At 40.3% G+C, this 17,251-nt stretch overlaps 1 protein-coding gene and 1 pseudogene across 2 annotated transcripts in view; one reads left to right on the forward strand and one right to left on the reverse strand.

Annotated features, from left to right (window-relative positions):
• Nucleotides 1–14,318, forward strand: part of kcnd3 (potassium voltage-gated channel, Shal-related subfamily, member 3) — a 77,329-nt gene extending 63,011 nt beyond the window's left edge. The window contains exons 4-8 of one of the 2 annotated variants that reach the window (XM_058085659.2): nucleotides 8,940–9,041; nucleotides 10,418–10,450; nucleotides 10,548–10,640; nucleotides 11,785–12,038; nucleotides 12,226–14,318. In XM_058085659.2, the coding sequence (XP_057941642.2) occupies nucleotides 8,940–9,041; nucleotides 10,418–10,450; nucleotides 10,548–10,640; nucleotides 11,785–12,038; nucleotides 12,226–12,400 (657 nt within the window). In that variant the 3' untranslated portion in view covers nucleotides 12,401–14,318. The remainder of the gene's footprint in view (nucleotides 1–8,939; nucleotides 9,042–10,417; nucleotides 10,451–10,547; nucleotides 10,641–11,784; nucleotides 12,039–12,225) is intronic. The other variant, XM_058085660.2, reaches the window with a different exon arrangement.
• Nucleotides 14,319–15,533: 1,215 nt separating this feature from the next.
• Nucleotides 15,534–16,854, reverse strand: LOC131136814 (uncharacterized; annotated as a pseudogene).
• Nucleotides 16,855–17,251: the final 397 nt, after the last annotated feature.

Consider the following 17,251-nt stretch of genomic DNA (forward strand, 5'->3'; position numbering starts at 1 on the left):
GGTTATTGTGTGTAGCTGCTCTACAGGAGTCCAAATTCAATACAAAGGGTAGAAAAATGAGCATAATAGGTCTTCTTTAGTTTATCCATTCAGTCTTCTTTAGTTTATTTCCATTTTAATTGTATTAATTCATTATTGTACATTAATGTAGACGTGAAAATAGATGTGTTGCTGTATGTGACAATCTACCAGTCAGATATAAATATATACATATGTGTAACATGTGTAACAGCTCTTGTATTGGAAGTCACTGTACTGCGGGTGTTACTAATGAAGTAGACACTATATTGTTGATGCAGACAACAAAGACGAGATTGGTGACAAGGAAGGCCAAAGGCAAGGTGGAAGCAGGAGAGGCAAGAGTAGAAACAGAGGATAGCTGGAGGCGATGTGTGTCCTGTGCTCTTTCCTAAAATAGCCCTCACCCAGATGAGGTGCGAGATGGAAGGTTTGCCGTCTGTCTGCTGTTGTATAAATGGGGCCTCTGTTACAGCGTATTGATCCATGAATATGTGGATGTGTCCGCCGCACTTCCAGTCATTCCGAGCTTGACCTTTGAACGTTTTTATCTCATGTTCACGTGTTGTTTTAGATCAGGGGTGTCAAACTCAATTTACCTGGGGGCCATTGGAGCTAGGGTCTGGGCAAGGTTTTTCCAAAAAAAAAAAAAACGCATTTATGAAAAACAGAAAAATATACAAACTTTTTCAGTGCTTTGGTTCCTCCCATGTTGTTTGGTCTGCCAAACAGACACTGCCAATGAGGAAAATACAGGAAGCAGAACTGATGAGGACGCTGAGGTTCTCAATGGGAGTGACCAGGATGGATAGGATCAGAAAGGAGTACATCAAAGGGACATTACATGTTAGAGGCCTTGGAGATAAAGTCCGAGAGGCCAGACTGAGATGGTTGGGTCATGTCCAGAGGAGAGGAGCGTTTAGAGTTGCCAGGTAGGAGGTGTAGATCGGAAGACCACCATTAGTGACTTTGCAATCCCAAACTTGGTTAACCAAAACAAAAGCGGTGGACAGTGACGGGGGACCCTCTAAACTCAATTTACTTGAGGGCCACTGGAGCTCGGGACTGGGTGAGACTGGGCTGCATCAGGTTTTCTAAAAAAAAAAAAAAAAAAAAAACATTTATTAAAAACAAAAAAAATTTTTTTTTTATTGTTTTGGTTCCAATTTTCCATAAAAAAAAAATAAAACGGCAAATAATAAAAACTTAAGAAACCACATATAGTTGGTGGGTAGACAAATTATTTTTTTCAGATTAAAATTAACAAAGCATTATTACATTTGGCCCGCAGGCCGCGTGTTTGAGACCCCTGCTCTAGTGCCAACCAACCAACCAACCAACCAACCAACCAGAGGGCGACAGACACACCGGCACCACTAGTATAACATGTATGCTTTAAATAGCTTGAAGTAGCTTCATACTGTACGGCAGCATTCAAATGTTCAAACCCCTCCAGCCGCCTGCAGGCCAGCCAACAGATGCGCTATTAAGCTGCAGCTCGTCATCGGGGGGAACTACCATGCCAGAGCTGTCATGTCTTACTGTACGTGCAGCTGTGTTTACCTTTTGTTAAAGCCTATTTACATGACACTATGCGGCTCCAAACTAACCACAAACATCTCCGCACATTACGTTCATTATTTTTCCACCGATTCGTTCTACTGGGTTGTATAAGAGATGTTATATTATCCGGGCTCATTATTGAAGCGTGCCACCTCTTTTTTTTGTTTCAGTCCCTCATGAGTTGGCTTTCAAAAGAACAAAATCAACTGTGTTGTGTTTTGCATTATGACAGAGATAATACTCTATTATTATTATTATTTTTTTTTTACTAATCTTTCTGTACTTATAAACCATTGCATAAAGTGGCACCATCTGCCCCGTGGCTGCGGACTTATGCTGCTGTGCATTCACGTTGTGATGCACATACGATAATAAGGCATAACATAATGTCATTTTTTTTTTCGAGTTACTACAAATCCTGTGAGGTGATTATCCATTTACTGCCCCCGATTATCCATCTTTTACACTGCAGCCATTCCGGCAATGAGCTGTTACGCTTAAGCCATCACAATAGGTTCAGGCAAAGATAACAAGGTTAATGCTACATTTAATTAAGGCTTGTTATTTATTCTGTGGACACACAGAATTCTTGATAATGGTTAAAAAAAATGTATTTAGAAAGTCATAAATATATATATACGATTACTAGATTACAGTTTTGATAATTGTCTGTGAGTGCCCTCCATCGTAAAAATATTTTCCCCACTCCACCTTATTTTCGTCACAACAAAATACCATTTTGAATCTAAAACAGGGGTCTCAAACACGCGGCCCGCGGGCCAAATGTGGCCCGCAGGATACTAGTTTGAGGTCCCCGCTTTGATATGAAAGTTTAATGTTAGTGCGGCCCGCGCAAGTGTGATATGGATGCTGTATGGTATCATGTACCCAGAAAAAATTATTACGTTTGATTCATGTTCATGTTAAAGGTTAAATAACTGTTAATAGTTATCCTCCCTATCCGTGTGGAAGTGGTAAGTTTTTGGCTATTTAAGTTGAAAGGGAATAACTTGAAGGCTACCGTTTTGGTCGCTAGCTCTGTAGTTTGCGAGTTAGCATGTGTCTCAAGACCCTGCAGTTGCGCAATATGTTGTAAATAAAAAGAGTATAAATGTGACTATAGTCGTGTTTTGTTTCTTGAGTTTTTATTATTTGCTGTTTTATTATTATTATATTTATTTATTACTGATTGATTGATTTTCTTTATTCTTGATTTGTTTATTTATTTGTCATCTTATTTTGTGTAGAAAAAAAGTAAGATATTTGAGAACAGTGGAATGTTTTATCAGAGCTTTTCTTGTAGAAAATTGGAACCAAAGCAAGGTTTTTTTAATTTTTTTGTTTTTATAAATGCGTTTTTTTTTATATAATAATATATGCTGGTCATGCTGGTAGCTGGTCTATACTGGTTTTCCCAGTAGGAGTATAATAACAGCATGCATATCAACCGATATTTAGGTTTTTTCAGATGGCTTTGTTTTCAAAATAGGTACCTCCCAATGATGTGCATTGTTAGCTAGCTCATACTAAGTCATTTCATTTTCTCTTGTTAAAATGCGCAGAAAAAGGGAAATAAATGTGTATTTGTAAGGGAAATAAATCTTTTCAAAAGTGCAGAATAAGGTGAGCGTTTAACTAGTCGAGTACCGCCATGACTGTCACTAAACGCTTCGAGGATTTTATTGCCGTTTTATAGCGAGTGCAACCACGATGTGTTCAGCTCATTACATGCTACATGGCGTTAATTTAATGCACCTGGAATATGTTGGCAGACAAAAGTAAATCACCGCAAAAGACAAGATTGACTTTCTATGGTGGATTGTTTTGGCTTTTCAGTGCTTAAATGTGCTCAGGCATGTTTTAACCTATCGTGGTCTTATATCTCCTGTCCGACCTTGACACCAGCGCCGTAATTCTTGTCTATTTGTTAGCAATTGTAATACGACTGACAGGCAACTTGAAAGACAGCCCAGATCTCTCATAGTCCCGGTTGTTGTGTGTGGGAAGCAACCGCAACTGCAACAAAAAGTCTAGTCGAGTCCGCTTCAGTTGTCATGACTGGTACTGCTTCTGTCCGTTGAACAAATGGCTTCAAAGTGTCTAATCATATCGAATATCGAATATTTCCATAAAGGTAACGGTATCCCCGATCGGGATACTGCAACAAGATTGAAACTGAGACTGACAAAGTCAATTAAAATGACTTTCATTTTAAGTGTAAGTCGTTTATGGTCATTTGTTAACTCGCTTTTGCCGATCAAGTTTAGTAGAGACAGCAATCTTTATCCGAACACCGATCCCAACATCGATAATATCGACCCCAAAAAGATTGATACTTAGGCTTCAGTTGTTTTCCTGTTGTAACAATTTCTGACAATGCAACACGGATATGATATTGAACCTAAATGGAACAAAACATAACAGCTTTTTTGACAAAAAAAATAGTGTCCACCAAACCAGTTAATCCAGTTTTAGCAAAGCCTTTAGTCTCTGAGCAGAGTTAGTCTGAGGTTAAGCTGCTACAGTGGACTGAAGATGTCCGAGGATACGGTTTCTCTGAATTAATTAAAGTATTGACATCATCAATTGAAGCTCGATACCTTCGGAAACTCCCCATCAGGTTTTCCGAATAGTCCATTCTACCTGAAGATCACATGGTCAGATGAATATGTTGTGTGTGGAGTCTGCGTCGCAGTTTGTTCCCTGTGGGTACTCCAAAAACGTGTATTAGGTTGGCGGGTGATTAGTCCAAGGTGTACTCCATCTGTCACTCTAAATATTTTACTCTACGGGTTTTGGAGCTTTGAAACAACATGTTGATGCTTTATGTAAAGCCAAAAAAAATATTTGGGTCTCTGGACATTTTTTATGATAATAATGCAAACAATACTTGCAGAATGCAACTGTACCAGCAGATTTATTTCATTGCCTCTGGGGATGTGAAACTATCATAACTGTGATTTTATGGCGTGTTGAATTTTTGATGAAACTTCTTGTTTTGTTCTTTGCTTTAGCTGAAACTCCATTGTAAGTCAAATGTGTTGTGTTGTTGGAAAAACGCTCCATTCGCTCCATCAATGAATCTAACATGTTGGTACACGAGTTCTTGTTGAATGGGCGACCTTTCATACCCGACGTTTCCCTCAGAGATAGATTTACTCTTCAGCATAAAGGCAAACAACACACAAGAGATAACGTTATTTTAAATCTGAAATTGACAGCTCCCGGGTGCTGGTGCATCGCGGTAGTGCTTTTATGGTACAATTATGAATTATGAATTCATACAATGAGACAAAAATACATTTCAAGGAAAATAGTGTTCATGCAACTAGGGCTGGGTTAAATGATAATAATTTTTGTAATCGATTAATATCGAAAATACTTTTTCGATGATTAATCTAACAATTTATTTTTAAATCCGAAATTCCATTTCGATTTGATTCTCGATTATCTCCGATAATTGGACTTATATAGCAATTAATGCAAATTTATCACCATGAATAAAACACAAATTTCTTCTTTCCGATATATTTTTATTAACAAGTCAAAAAAAAGAATTGTATTGAACAATAAAACAATAGAGTTGACAATTGAATCCTATAGTAACAAAAATAATACATTAAACTTTCTTTGTTTCTCATTGCAAACAACAATGTACGGTGTTTACACAAGCAGCTCCCGGGTGCTGGTGCATCGCGGTAATGCTTTTATGGTACAATTATGAATTATGAATTCATACAATGAGACAAAAATACATTTCAAGGAAAATAGTGTTCATGCAACTAGGGCTGGGTTAAATGATAATAATTTTTGTAAATGATTAATCTAGAAAATAGTTTTTCGATGCATCAACTAATCTAACGATTCATTTTTAAATCCAAAATTTCATTTTGATTTGATTCTCGATTATCTCCCAGAATTGGACCTATATAGCAATTAGTGCTAATTTATCGCCATGAATAAAACACAAATTTCTTCTTTCCGATATATTTTTATTAATTTTATTAAATTAAAAAAAACGAATTGTATTGAACAATAAAGTTCACAATTGAATCCTATAATAACAAAAATAATACATTAAACTCCCGGGTGCTGGTGCATCGCGGTAGTGCTTTTATGGTACGCTATGTAAAGTACTCACATACTTTCGACATCTTATTGCGAGATCTTTTCTTCTCCCCTGACTCGCCGCTACTTGATGCCGCCGCCATTTTTTGATACTGAGTGACGACGCATTGACGTGTAGTTCTTGCGTCAATGTATTTTTTGCGACCCCTGATGCATAAGTGACTGATGGCATACAAGCCCACGTACGATGTTACGAGACAACTTATCAATACCTTCCTTTTTTTACACAGGAAGTAAACTAAATCTAAATTCAAAATATAAGCAAACTAAATATTTTAAGTGTCGTAATTTCCAAGATATGATGCCAATGAACTATCAGGAATAGATGTGTTGAATTGTGGAAAATAAACACTGTATTTGATTGTAGTTGAACAAATACACGTGTAACACTTGCAGAGTTAAAAAAAAAATGTGTGAATCTGGCAAGTATTTAAAAACACTTCTGTGGAGTTATGAAAATAAGTGTATTTTTGTGCGCATGTTTGAAAGAGCTCTCCGACTTTACAATGTGTGGATGACTTTAATGGTGTAGCCCGTGCGTAGGCGTTAATGACCGCATCTGCCTATAGTTTCCTCACACTTATACTATATGCCCTGCAATACTTCAGTCCAACGCTTCCTTCAAAGCACAGCTCGTCCTGTAAAACAAGCACTTACTGTTTATACCAAAGGACCAGGAATATATCGGAGGATTGGGTATAGCAGGGCATGTTTTTTAACACCCCCACCATTCCGCCCCTACGCTGCCTGGCAACCATCACCACAGTCCTGCTCACACTTGTTTGTCCAAGAGACAATACCAATGTTTGAGCACAAATACACAACATAAAAACTGCGTGAAACACCTACGGTGGTGTGAAAAAGTTTGGGCGCCCCTGATCATTTTTCTTTTATAAATCACTGGTTGTTGTTATAAGACATTTAAGTTGAATATATCATATATGAATACCATGCAATCCTTTTTTTGTACCCCTTAGACTCATTATTGGAACACAAAATGTGTTTGGTGACCTCATTGACCTTTGACCCACATACACAGGTGAAGCCAATGATGAGAAAGGGTATTTAAGGTTGCCAGTTGCAGGTTGCATCTTCTTTGAAGAGTCTCCGTTCGATCCCTGTGTTGGTGTGCTGTATGATATACTTGTTGATTCAAACAAGCGGCCATTTTTAAAGGAAAATGTTGAAAATTAACATTTGTGAGCGATAAAAATACGAAATGAATCATGGTGTTTGATGAAGCATCGTTCGACCAACCAACCAGAAAGGTACCACTCAATGATGTGCATTGTTAGCTAGCTCATACTCAGTCATTTCATTATTCAAAGTAATTCTGCCTGTGTAAAGTACATTTAGATGAGCTGAAATGTGTCTACTAGTACTAATAAAAAGTCTGTGTGCAATTATGTGATTTTTTTTGTTGTAAAAATGAATATTAAACTTTGCTTTTTAACACACAAGACTAGACTCACACAAGCTAAAAAGCATGTCTAAAAACCTCAAGGTGGGGCTTAAAAAGAAGAAACTGATATTTGAGTTGGTCACCTGTTCGGACACCGTCTCAAGGGGGGAAAAAAGGGGGCTAATAAATTGACGATAAAAGCACAAATACTGCAGATTTCAGAAAACAACAGATGGAATGATACAGCACGCTACAAGAAGCAATGAAGTCTGTGAAATTAAATAATTTAAAAATTAATTATTATTAATAATAAAAAATTATAACAATAAAAAAATAATAAATATAATAATAATAAAAAATAATAAATATAATAATAATAATAAATATAATAAAAAATAATAATGTTTAAAAATCCAAAAATTACAGTAACTACAGTAAAGTCTCGTTATATCGATATCGGTTATAACGAATTACTACTTATTACGATACTATTTTCATTTCCCGGCAAATTTCTAGTCTTTTATGATATAATTAGTTCCGTTAGTACGATACCCGGTTATTATGATAATCCGGTTACTACGATGCCCTTTTCATCTCCCGCCAGCCAATTTGGTCTGCTTATATCGATACAAAAGCAGCTTAAATCAATCTTTGCTTAAGGATTTCAATACCAAAAAAGAACACGGCGAACGGCTGCTTCCAGTCAACTTTATTTTTCACACTTCCACCACCAGAGTGCAGCACACACACCGATTCCCGCACTTCCTGGTTCACAGGTCATGCTCAACCCGCCCCACATAGCTGGCCAAACACATGCCTGTATAGAATCTATACACACGAGAGAAACCACAAACGCAGTTGGTTCTTCTGTTGCAAAGATTGATTTAAGCTGCTCATTATTGCCCACTTTTAATGCAGTTCGGCGCAGGATCGGATATATGGATAGTCCGGTTATATCGGTATTTTTTCCGACTCCCGAGAATATCGATATAACGAGACTTTACTGTATAATGATGAAAATGGTAATATTAATGATGATTATAATAATGGTTATAATAACAACAATAATAATGGTAATAATGATAAAGATTATAACAATAATGATAATAACAATAATAATATTACAATGATAATAATAACAGGGGAAAACAAGACTGCGGCATGAACATGATTATATCTTGCAAAAAGGGGTCGGCATTTATAAACTTTTGCTTCAGCCTACTCCTTTTTGGGCTTGTGATCAGATAGTTGAATACAAATGTAAATAATGGAAAGTTATATTTTGATTGATGTAAGAAATGCACTGTAATGTTTCATATATTTTCCCAAATTAAAAAAAAAACATATGTCAACTGCTCAATAAACCAATTGTCACCCATTGTCAAATGGCAAATAAGCCTTGACAGTTTTCTTTTCTTCCATCCATCCATCCATCCATCCTTCATACTATATTGGATTCCCAACCTGCCTGGTGGGCTTCACTACTTAATTCTTAAAGGGCTTACCTGCAACAACCTTAGCTGCCGCTGCTCGGTGATTTTCTACCCAAGGAACGTGTGCTATCATGCAGGGTCCATAAATCATTCATAAGTATAGTAGGAGATCTGAGTGAGTTATCACGGGAGATCAGAGTGAATTATCTGGATAGATCACAGGGAATGATCTAGCAGCGTATGTTTGATTTGATCCATAAAATCACGACTAATACGTGAAGCATGAGGAAGAGCTGTAGCTCATCAGCGGAACGTGTCAGAATGATTCCCCGATCGGTTTTCACGACCTTCAACTCGGACTGACGTGCACTTTCATTGTTTGCTGCTCTTTGCAGAAAGCCCGCTTGGCCAGAATACGAATATCGAAAACGGGGAGCTCCAGTGCCTTCATCCATAACAAGCGTAATGGCCTCTTCAATGACGCTTTGGAGCTCACGGTAAGACCAATCAACACGTGCATCTGATTTACTTAGATTTCACAAATACTGTATGGTTGCATGAAATTTGTTTATGAAGGATTTCAAAACAGAATGCAAGAGCCTTTTAGGATGCAGACCCCTAGGATGTGCCTCATTTAAGGGTCTGCATCCGACGAAGCCAGACGTTCAGACGGTCTAGTCTTCTTCACACTTCCTGGTTGTGTCACATGTTATGTTTACATTGTGACATATAGCTGCCTTCAATCGGGACAGTAGAAAGTAGTCCTTACATAAAGTGACTTTATAGAAACATTCATTCATTTTCTACCACCTATCTTCGCAAGGGTCGTGGGGGGGTGCTGGAGCCTATCCCAGCCCACACTCACATTCATACCTATGGACAATTTGAATGTTTTTTAGGATGTTTTTGGAATATGGAAGGAAACCGGAGTACCCGGAGACTCCACACAGAGGGTGGAATTGAACTCGGGTCTCCTAGCTGTGAGGCCTGCATGCTAACCACTCGACTACCATGCAGCCCATTTTTATTTCCAGTAAATTTTGTATCCAGTTCTCATATTTTGTATGTAAACGGGTGCTTGGCTGATGAGATTTTTGGTAGCAAATGACCTTAACTCTCCAGGGAACCTTGAAGTATCACTAAAAATAAATTCAAAAGTCAACACAAAATGCACACTCATAATCCTGATGAAGCATTCTGCAAGAACAGTACTTTGCAAGGTTTATAGTTTTGAAATAAAACATTGTTTTTGACTTTGTTAATTGTTTAACATTCAGGAGTAACAAAGGCAACAATCTGGCACATGGAATTATTGTGCATTAAAATAGCAGAGTCAATGCTTCACTCCCTTTTTTATGTAAATCCCTCTTTATGTCCATGTTTGGGATCACCTTAGCTGCTTACTGTCAACTCATAGCCACCCCCCCCCCACCATAATCCATAATATCTGCCTTTAAAGGCCCTACATCAACCCATAGTTGAGTTGTTTATTTGAGTCACATCGCTTCATGTCCAACCACCGCAGAAGCAGAAATATTGCCGTCTTCTTCATGCACATAAACACATAACCAAAAACCAAAATAGTTATGGAAAACAAGTCATTATGAACTCCCACGTCGGCAGCTGTAGCGCTAGTAAAAGAAGCCCGAGGAAACATGTTATGCACCGTACATCCATTAGGCGCACGAATCAATTTGCTGGCTCCATCGATCTCAGCTGACATGTCTCCGGGGTTCACTCTGATAATATGACCCCGTGCCTTCTGCATGGTGTGACGGAGGCTTTGATAGCCGTCTGATCTCAGTGCCCGACTCCAAACGCTAGTAAAAACCGTGCCTGTCTGTTCTGCTTTGTCTCCATCTTCTGACTCAAGCAACTTCCGTACAAGATGAACCTTTCAGATCAGGTACTGAGACATCGCATCCGTTACGTCTGTGTGTTTTCATTTAATGACAAGCTAGCGTGCTGCTCGTTTTTTTTAACATTTGCATTCATCGTTATAGGGTTCCGCTGACGAGGAGCAACGGTTAAGTAAGTCAACCTCTCTGTTAGAGAGCCAGCATCATCACCTGCTGCACTGTCTGGAGAAAACAACAGTGAGTTCACACATGGCCGTGTGTTTGATTATTAATAGAATTAGCTTTTAGCTATTGAAAAGGGCATAGTAGTTCTTCTCAAATTGGGACACCATGGAAAGATACCAGTCAGATAATAGACACTTTATCCTCAACAAGCAGGATCAAAACTAGCAAACTACAGTTAGTGCTGCTGGCAAGGGTATACTAGTTATTCTCAAATTGGGACACTATGGAAAGATACCAGTCAGAAATTAGACACTTTATCCTCAACAAGCAGGATCAAAACTAGAAAACTACAGTCAGTGCTGCTGGCAAGAGTATAGTAGTTCTTCTCCAGTTGGGACACAATGGAAAGATACCAGTCAGGATCAAGGCAGGATCAAAACTAGCAAACTACAGTTAGTGCTGCTGGCACCGGTATAGTAGTTATTCTCGAATTGGGACACCATGGAAAGATACCAGTCAAAAATTAGACACTTTATCCTCAACAAGCAGGATCAAAACTAGCAAACTACAGTTAGTGCTGCTGGCACCGGTATAGTAGTTATTCTCGAATTGGGACACCATGGAAAGATACCAGTCAAAAATTAGACACTTTATCCTCAACAAGCAGGATCAAAAGTAGCAAACTACAGTTAGTGCTGCTGGTAAGGGTGTAGTAGTTCTTCTCGAATTGGGACACCATGGAAAGATACCAGTCAGGATCAAGGCAGGATCATAACTAGCAAACTGCAGTCAGTGCTGCTGGTAAGGGTGTAGTAGTTTTTCTCGAATTGGGACACCATGGGAAGATACCAGTCAGATAATAGACACTTTATCTTCAACAAGCAGGACTAAAACCAGCAAACTGCAGTCAGTGCTGCTGGCTTTTTGTAAGAATGGTATGGAATAAATAAAAACAGACCGTTACAAGGAAATATAACTGGAATAGGTGCAGATTCTGGAAGATCTAGAAAGCTTTCTGTGCGGGTTGCCGTGTTTAGCTGCTCTATAGGAGTCCACAACTCAATACAAAGGTCAGAAAGGGAGCATAATCCCCTTTTAAGACATCGAGTATTTGAATATTTAAAAACAAGCTAAAATATCGCTTAAAACAACAAATTTCAATTTATTCAGTAGCTGAATGACGTTTTTGTCGTGTCTTGTTCTCGTGATTCCGCAGAACCACGAGTTTGTGGATGAGCAGTATTACCAGCAGAGCTACCTGGATGCGGGGCTGCAGAATTACCCGTCTCGAAGCCCCTCCCTTTCCAGCCAAGAGGGCGTCACGGGAACGTGTTGCACCCGCCGAAGCAACAAGCACCACAGCCCTTTAGCCAACGCCAGCGCCCTGGCACACATGCAGTCTTTGACACATGCACACCAGCAAGGCTTGCAGGAGCTCAGCACCATCCACATCCAGCCCCTCAGCACCAGGTAGGACGGCTGACGGCGTTCATGGTGCAGGTATCAACACAACATAGCATAGCATAAATGGGCCTTTTTCCGCAGTAAGCTAACTCAAGTTTGTACAGGACTCCCTGAACGCCAACTCCTACCTCAGCAGTTTTATGATTTGAGAAATCTATTTATAGATATGCAACTTTTCTTCCTCGCCTCATAGCCGCTCCAGTCTGAACATGCGCATCGACGAGCCGGCGCCCCTCAACTGCCAGGGCAGCCAGATCACCACCGCAATCATCAGCATTCCCACACCACCGGTCGTGACCCCTGAGGGCGACGCCCATCTGCCAGCAGGCCCCGCCCATCAGAACATTGTCAAGGTGTCCGCGTTGTGAAAGAAGGCGGGATTGTTAAAGACTCACCTGGACAGAAGGAGGGACAAAGGGAGACATGATGTTGGAGGAGGAAGACGTTGGTCGGCCGTGGTGGGGCCTGCCCTCTGCTGGCCATGCACTGGAACAACATGGACTCCCTGCACTGGAAAGGAGTTAGATACAGTACATCCATGTCAATTGGTGTGTGTGTGTGTGTGTGTGCGTGTGTGTGTGTGTGTGTTCTCCAAGCAATTCTTATGCCACTGAGCACAAAGCACCTTTTTATGATTTCTGCATCGGTTTGACTTTTTAAAAAGCAAAGGAATATTAGGGAAAAAACAAAAACGGTATTATGGTGAAATGACTTTACTGTGCCCTTCTAGTGCTTCTAGTGTCCTTCTGGTCTGCTAATAAACAAATGTGTCACCATCCCTTACTAGTGGTGTGGTATCGATCCAATGAGCCGGTATCGCCAATACTGATACTTTTTTTAAATCTGAAAAAAATAATAACTTTTGTTATTTTCCTTTTAGATTTAAATGAATATGAATTATATTGATTATTATATTAGTTGAGTAAATATAAAATGGGGGGGCCGGTTGCATTTGACAGAAACTTCTGTAGTCGATCATCTCACATTCAATCAATCAATACTGATACCATGTTATTGATATTTGGATTGATGATGTTGATACCAACCTTGGTATCAATATTATTGACATTTGGATTCATGATATCGATACCAACTTTGGTATCAATATTATTGATATTTGGATCGATGATATCGATACCAACTTTGGTATCAATATTATCTACATTTGCATCGATGATGGTGATACCGACCTTGGTATCGATGTTATCGACATTTGTATCGATACAGTTGATACCGACCACGGTATTGATGTTATTGACATTTGTATCTATGCGACGTTATCGACATTTGTATCTGCTATATCGATATCAACCTTGGTATCGATATTATTCACATTTGTATCAATTATATCATGATATCGATACCGACTTTGGCATTGATGTTATTGACATTCGTATCGATGATGGCGATAGGGACCTTGGTGTCGATATTATTGACATTTGTATCGACTATATCATGATATCGATACCGACTTTGGCATCGATGTTATTGACATTTGTATTGATGATGGCGATGCCGACCTTGGTATCGATGTTATCGACATTTGTATCAATGTCGATACGACCATGGTATCGATGTTATCAATAATTGTATCGACTAGATCGATACCGAACTTGGTATCTATATTATCGACATTTGTATCGATGATGTTGATACGACTGTGGTATCGATGTAATTGACATTTGTATCGATGATGTTGATACCGACCTTGGTATCGATGTTATCAACATTTGCATCCATGATGTCGATACCAAACTTGGTATCAATATTGGTATTTGGATTGATGATATCGTGCTATTGATATTGAGTGTCGATATTATTGACATTCGTATCAACTATATCATGATATCGATACCGACTTTGGCATCGATGTTATTGACATTTTTATCGATGATGGCGATGCCGAACTTGGTATCGATGTTATCGACATTTGTATTGATGTCGATACGACCATGGTATCGATGTTATCAATAATTGTATCGACGAGATCGATACCGAACTTGGTATCAATGTTGTCGATATTTGTATCGATGATGTCAATACCGACCTTGGTATCGTTGTTATCGACATTTGTTTTGAGTATATCGATACCAACCTTGGTGTAGATATTATCGATGTTTGGATCGCTCCACCCACCACTATCCCTTACCACTTCCAGCATCAGGCCACTTGAGGAATAAGTACATATGATAAGATATTTGTACGTTTGTGCGAGTGTGTCATTTTCCTAGCTAGAATAATTGTAACGTTCTGGGTCAAAGGTATGTGCCTCTATGGGAGCGTGGGAGCGTGAATGCGGTGACTTCAGCGGATTGAAAAGTTGTATTTCAATACTTCCGGAAGTCCATCTATGGCTCTTATATGGTATATTTGACTAGCTGCCACCCTGAAGGGTTCAGTACACATTTAGGTCCCAAATCCTCAGCTTTGAACCTTTCTATACAAAATGTGCCTGTTTATGGTTGGAAGTATTGATTTGTGTTCATATATCTCAATATCTTGCCCTGGGGGCCTCAAACTAAAATTCAACATAAGTGATATTTTGAATTGAGCGGCACAGCAATTAAGCACAAGGCATCCATTGAGGATTTGGGACTTGAACCTGTTCTGACTCGAGGCTGTTTGTGAATATTGTTAATAGAATATTTTGTAATATTTGACCATCATTCGGCAGAGCCAGTGAAGCCGTTCTGTCCTCTTCATTTGTATTCCTCTCTCTGTCGTCGTCGTCCACTCGTCCCCCCTGCCCCCATGTCCTGTGTGATCAAACGTATGCTTTAATTAATTAGTCTTTCTAGCTGTCAAAGCGCCCCCCCCCCTAAAAAAAACTCAGTGGGCATTTTTCAAAGTTGTTGAGTATGTGTACTCGATGTGGTTAGGAAATTTTGCTGTTTGTAATTTTTGTCCTCTTTAGTGTTATTTTTATCTTCTGGGGGGGGGGGGCTTTTTTTAAAGCAGGGACGCAGGTCTGTAAACGGACACGCCACTTCGACTGCCCCGGATCAATTCATTCAGGTGTGTTCAACCGGGATCTTCATACATTCGCCGCCATTCCATTGTAGCTCGGTACCAGCATATCACAGTATAATCAGCTCCAATGGCGGATCTCACACAAAAAAACTGCATTATGGAATCATTTGTTAAAAAAAAAATAGACAAGCACAGGTTTATATTTATGATCTCAAAGTTTTGTTTTGAACATTGAACATTGGAAGCATCAATGATCGGCCTTTTTTTTTATTTACAATCAACGATATCGGATCCTTTCGCTTTGTGTGTTTCTCTGTTATGTACAGTCGTTTGTCTTCTCCAATATGGGTTGTTTTTCCTCTCTGATGCCACCTGTTATCGTTGAGACTACTGCTGTGCGTATCTTGTCATGTGTTAGATATTATTTATGACCTTGTCTTGTGTCCCGACTGTGAAAAACGCCTGATAAAAACATCTATATCTGCCATATTTTGCATTTCTTTCTTGGCTTATCACCAGTCTTGGAAATGTTCAGGATCCCAGTTTGAGTGGACACTTTGGAAAAGACACAAACATCTTGCTGAGTTCATAGCGGAACTGTCTGGTGACTAGCGTGTAGACGAGCGGATCGACTGCAGCTTGAACACACGTCAACACCATGGCAGATGTCTCCAGCTTCAACAGCAACTAAGCCACAAATAGAGCAGGAACGTCAGTTTCACTTTATCCGTCCAGAACGGTCGGAATCATAGAAACATTGGACACTTCAAGAAAAAATGAATTTGCAACCAAATAATGTAAATACTCAACTTACTTTATCGGTATCCGGCCATGTGATGAGGTTGCTGAATAGTAAAATAGCAACCATGGGAAGCCAAAAAAGCGTAAAAGCGATTATAATATACCCGGAACGTTTGGCTAGTTTTCCCTCCACTTGTTTCTTCCCACGTTCCCTGACTCCGGGTGTCAGAAGGCACACCGCTCCGACGATATCCGGAGGCGTCCCCCGTGCTCGTGCGGTGGACGTTCCAGAACAGGGCTCGCCGGCGACTTGGTGCGTTAACCGGCTTGCGACCATCGGTTTACAGGAGGTCGACGGAACTGAGCGAGGTCCGGAAGCGGGGTCACTCAACCAGGTCCAGACGTGATCCGACACTGTTGGCATCACTCGGATTCCACGACTGAATAATTTTTTTCGGTGCTGCCTGACTATTTTGATGATTCTTCCGTAATGGATAACGATAACGGCGAGGGACAGTCCCCACAGAGGGGCCAACACGTACGGAACAAACGGATCGGAATAACACGGATAACCATCGGCGTGAATGACGAGCGGCTGGCACAGTGCGTAGAAAAGTGGTTGTTTGGAAATAGTCAAGGAGACTCCAGCCAGGATGATTCCGCACGCCCAGATGGACATGATCCAGAATCGAACCCTCGCCTTCCTGCGTTCTGTTTGAAAAGGGAACGCGATAGCCTGGTAGCGTTCCACGCTGATGCTGACCAGCGTCAGCAGCTGCACGCAGCAACACAACGCCCAGGTTAGCTGCTGCAGTGCGCATACCGCCACCGGCACCTGGACGCCATCTCCGGAGCGCAGGAAGGAGGCGAGCAACAGCGGCGTGTCAACGGAACACTTGAGGAGGTCGCTGGCGGCCAAGCTGACCAGAAGCGCATTGCTGCTGGTCTGGAGACTCTTGGTTCGGAACACGACCCAACACACCCACACGTTCCCGGGTAAACCCAAGACCAGGGTCAGAGTCAAAACCGTGCAGTTGAATAGGAGAAACCCCAGATCGATGTTGGTCTCCGCCGGAGCGTTGGTGTCGTTTCTGGGAATGTCCACATCCATCCTTCAAGATGTTCCTCCTCTGCAGAGCCAAACATGAAATGTTCTCCACATCCTGCTTCCCGGGCGCTACAAGCCGTACAAAATGATGGTCGAAGGATTCAAGGGTTTTTTTCCAGGACTGATTGGTGGAGTTGATTAGCATGCAATCATGTGAAGATGGCTGACCTTCCTCAAGCCTTGACAACCTGTAAATAACAAGCTAACGGTGAGTGACGGGGCTCCAAGAACTAAAGGATTTAATATTTCCATAATACACAAATTATATTAGTTTCATAACCTTAGAAAAGGGAACCTTTGGTCTACAAAATGGATTTTAGACAATAGGCCTTTGAAACAAAGACACAGAGGCGAGCTGTGGAGGGCCTCAAGTAGCTCTAAACCAGGGGTCTCAAACACA

Source organism: Doryrhamphus excisus, linkage group LG17 (genome assembly GCF_037039965.1).
Source record: "Doryrhamphus excisus strain RoL-2023G ecotype Guam linkage group LG17, RoL_Dexc_Guam_v1.1, whole genome shotgun sequence".
NCBI classification, from domain to species: domain Eukaryota; kingdom Metazoa; phylum Chordata; class Actinopteri; order Syngnathiformes; family Syngnathidae; genus Doryrhamphus; species Doryrhamphus excisus.